The sequence below is a fragment of the Sphaerodactylus townsendi genome, linkage group LG06 (assembly GCF_021028975.2).
Source record: "Sphaerodactylus townsendi isolate TG3544 linkage group LG06, MPM_Stown_v2.3, whole genome shotgun sequence".
In the NCBI taxonomy this organism is placed as follows: domain Eukaryota; kingdom Metazoa; phylum Chordata; class Lepidosauria; order Squamata; family Sphaerodactylidae; genus Sphaerodactylus; species Sphaerodactylus townsendi.
In genome coordinates this window covers 81,129,114-81,132,872 of record NC_059430.1, presented here as the reverse complement: position 1 = coordinate 81,132,872, position 3,759 = coordinate 81,129,114, and the positions used below count along the sequence as shown (strand labels likewise).

Here is a 3,759-nt window from a genome sequence, read left to right as displayed (position 1 = left end):
GTACTAAAATTACTCTAAAGCATGTTAAAGCTCCCTTCTGAATAACAAAATAAGATTTGTTTCCTGGGTTAGTAATGACTTAGGCAGCAAATGTCACTTTGGCTCCTCATTCAGTTTTAGTAGAGACGTGGAAACACCTATTCCATGCTCACCTTAATTTGTAAGGATGTATTTGCTTTTTAGAATCTGAAGGGCTTAGAACATGGCTGATAAAAATACAGCACTTTGTTTTCTTAAAACAATTTTTTTCCATCTGCATCCCACTCATAGATTGAATCCTTCCTCAGGAGGTGGCACAAAATATTGGCAAGCTGTTTTATTCACAGAGTCATACCTTCATAATCTCAGGCACGTCTTATTGGCAGTGGCTGAAATTGAGAACTGAACTTGAAATATTCTGATCTATACCATTTTCAACATAAAGAAGAAGAATTTGTATGTATACCCCTTCTCTCCTGTAGGAGACTCAGAGGGGCTTACAATCTCTTTTCCCTCCCCCCCACAACAAGCACCCTGTGAGGTGGGTGGGGCTGAGAGAGCTCTATAAAGCTGTGACTAGCCCAAGGTCACACAGCTGGCATGTGTTGGAGTGCACAGGCTAATCTAGTTCCTCAGATAAGCCTCCACAGCCCAAGTGGCAGAGCGGGGAATCAATCCTGATTCTCCAGATTAGAGTGCACCTGCTCTTAACCACTATGTCACTGCTGCTCCTGCAATCATGCATTCTCTGGCAAAACTTGGAGCAGTTTGTGCCTGCACTATCAAGAAATCTGGATTCTGCGGACCAATAGGGCTTTCGCCATAGAGTTGACAGGCTAGAGTGATCCGCCCTCGATGTTTCCTGCTCGTGACCAACGCCGACAAAAAAATGGCATCATAGAGAGTCAGGGTAGAACGTCCACGTGTTCTACAGGCTTTAAGGTAGAGATTGCGCTCGCGCCATAAAGTCGACCGGCTAGAGCGGTAGATCTTTTGATGGCACCATGGAGAGGCAAGGATAAAGCAGACGAAAGGGGAGAAAGGCTGCACGGTATTTACGCTGTTGGGTCAGCTGTACTTAAGGAAAGAAGCCGGAAAGAAGCCGAAGGCGGAATCTGCTTTATTTTTCAACATGGGGAAAATGGACTTCCTCAGTCCCAAGGCGATCGCGAACCGCATTAAATTGAAGGGGCTGCAGAAACTTCGCTGGTATTGCCAGATGTGCCAGAAGCAGTGCAGGGACGAGAATGGCTTCAAATGTCATTGCATATCAGAATCTCACCAGAGACAGCTTCTGCTTGCGTCTGAAAATCCTCAACAATTCATGGATCACTTCTCAGAGGAATTCCGGAATGATTTCTTAGAACTGCTCAGAAGACGATTTGGAACAAAGAGAGTCCATAACAACATAGTATACAATGAATATATCAGTCATCGAGAGCACATCCATATGAACACCACGCAATGGGAGACGCTGACCGATTTTACCAAGTGGCTAGGGCAAGAAGGCTTCTGCAAGGTGGATGAAACCCCCAAAGGCTGGTATATCCAATACATTGACCGAGACCCCGAGACGATCTGCCGGCAGCAAGAGGAAGAGAAGAAGAAGAAGCAGGACTTGGACGACGAAGAGAAGTCAGCCAGGTTCATCGAAGAGCAAGTCAAGAGAGGCTTGGAAGGGAAGGACCAGGAAACACCGGTCTACACGGAACTGAACCGAGAAAACGAGGAAGAGAAAGTGGTATTTAATTTGAACAAAGGAGCAAGCACTTCAGCAGCGGCACAGCCCCAGCCCAGTTTGTTTGGACCCAGCGGGCTGAAGACGGTAGGAGCAGCACTAATGGTTAAACGGAAAGAAACGTCTATCTCGGGGCAACCTAAAGAAAAGAAGAGAAAGACGGCACTGGATGAAATCATAGAGTTAGAAGAAGAGAAGAAAAAATCGGCTCGAAGTGACTACTGGCTACAGCCCGAAATTGTGGTCAAAATCATAACAAAGAAGCTTGGTGAGAAATACCATAAAAAGAAGGCCATTGTTAAGGAAGTGATCGACAAATACACAGCCGTTGTCAGGGTGATTGATTCTGGGGACAAACTGAAACTCGACCAGACCCATCTGGAAACAGTGATTCCAGCACCAGGCAAAAAGGTGCTAGTTCTGAATGGCGGCTACAGAGGAAACGAAGCGACTTTAGAAGGCATAAACGAAAAAACCTTTTCAGCCACGATACTCATCGAAACTGGTCCTCTGCAGGGACGCCGAGTAGAAAGCGTGGCCTACGAAGACATCTCTAAACGGGCTTGAGCAGCAAATGCTAGATGGACTCTTGAAAAGCATCCAGCTTAAAGAAGCCCAAATCTGACCGCTACGGCGCCGGAGTTTTAAAACTTGACTGCAGAATCGAGCAAGCATGCAGGGTCTTTTTCAGAAAGGCAGTCTTGGACAAGAAATTTCTTGCTTTCTAAGCCACTTCTGAACTCTCTGATGTTTTGATATTTAATAGTATTAGCTCACTTAAATGAGGCTATTTCCATTGGTTAAGCATCGCCCGCCATAAAATACTTGGTTGGAGAAAAAAGAAAAAAAGAAATCTGGATTCTCTGGCAGCATTTAAAGCTCTTATTTAAGCACTGCTTCTGTGAAAACCATTATTATCTGCAATGGGAAACATAGCACTTTAATAAAATAGCATTTACATTACTCTGGATGCCTATTAGCGGGACTTGCCTTTTTGTAAAGTTACACCCACCATTTTCTTTCTCATTCCTGCTGCGGAAAAAAAAATGGTGGGCCCAACTTTACAAAAAGGAAGTCTTGCTTGTAGGCGTCTGGAGCAAAATAAATGCTATTTTATCAAAGTGCTTTGTTTCTCATGGCAGATAATAATGGTTTTGACAGAAACAGTGGTTAAGTAAGAGTTTTAAATGCAGCTAGAGAATAGGAAATGGGAGAAGGCAACCACTAGGACCTGGCGGAGTATACCAACATAAAGAAGGTCCAGGAAGATGTGGCAAATTGATTCACAGAGCTCTTGACACCTTTATGTTGAAAAGGTATAGTCGCAGATTCAACTAGCCTAGATAACGCCACAGTATTTTGTGATTTTGAGTATGTTGAGATCTTTTTTACACTGTGTTTGAATGTCACAAATAGTATGCTGTAGAAGAATCTTATAAATGCATCTTAATAATTAAATAATCATATAGAGTTTTGTTTTATAAATCAGTGGCTGGCTCTTTGTCCTTCAGGAACCAGGCAGTTTAGAACCAAAGCCTTCTTGCTGCATGACCTCACATTTTCAATACATCATTAAGAATGCAGTGTTTTCATGAGAGTGGAGGATGTTCTGACGAAGTTGGGGTAGAACATTGATTATTGTACAAATGAGAATAAACTGAGTGCTTTGAAGAAAAAATAAACGCTTTCAGACAAAAAAAGTATGTAGAACTCTGGGGCTTAGAAGAAATTATGGATCTATTAAAATTAGTGCTAATCTCAAAATGTCTAGCAAACTTTTATTGGTTAAAAGAGATCGTGACAGTTTTGTAGCATTCCTCTTTTTCACTTCTTTTTACTGCTTGTTGGCTCACATGGTGTGTAAGTACCACATGAGCTCTAAATGAGGTCACCTTAGAAGCCTACCTGATTCAAAACAAATAATCAGGCTAAGCACATCCTCATCCTTTCCAGAACTCTCTTCTGCCATATATATTCTTAGGGTCATGGACCACACCTTCTTCCTGCTTGACAAGAAGGGCCCCCACCTAACCTCCCCCTAT

General features: G+C 43.0%; 1 protein-coding gene across 1 annotated transcript; it reads left to right on the top strand.

Moving 5' to 3' along the window:
• The first annotated feature begins 820 nt into the window (after positions 1-820).
• LOC125435700 (DNA/RNA-binding protein KIN17-like) lies at positions 821-3,476 on the top strand. Its single transcript, XM_048502012.1, has 2 exons — positions 821-976; positions 1,040-3,476. The coding sequence occupies exon 2, from the start codon at positions 1,112-1,114 to the stop codon at positions 2,282-2,284; it is 1,173 nt and encodes a 390-aa protein (XP_048357969.1). The 5' UTR covers positions 821-976; positions 1,040-1,111; the 3' UTR covers positions 2,285-3,476.
• Positions 3,477-3,759: the final 283 nt, after the last annotated feature.

Bases quoted from the DNA above. Each gene is read 5' to 3' on its own strand.
- LOC125435700 (XM_048502012.1), top strand. From the start codon at position 1,112: ATGGGGAAAATGGACTTCCTCAGTCCCAAGGCGATCGCGAACCGCATT.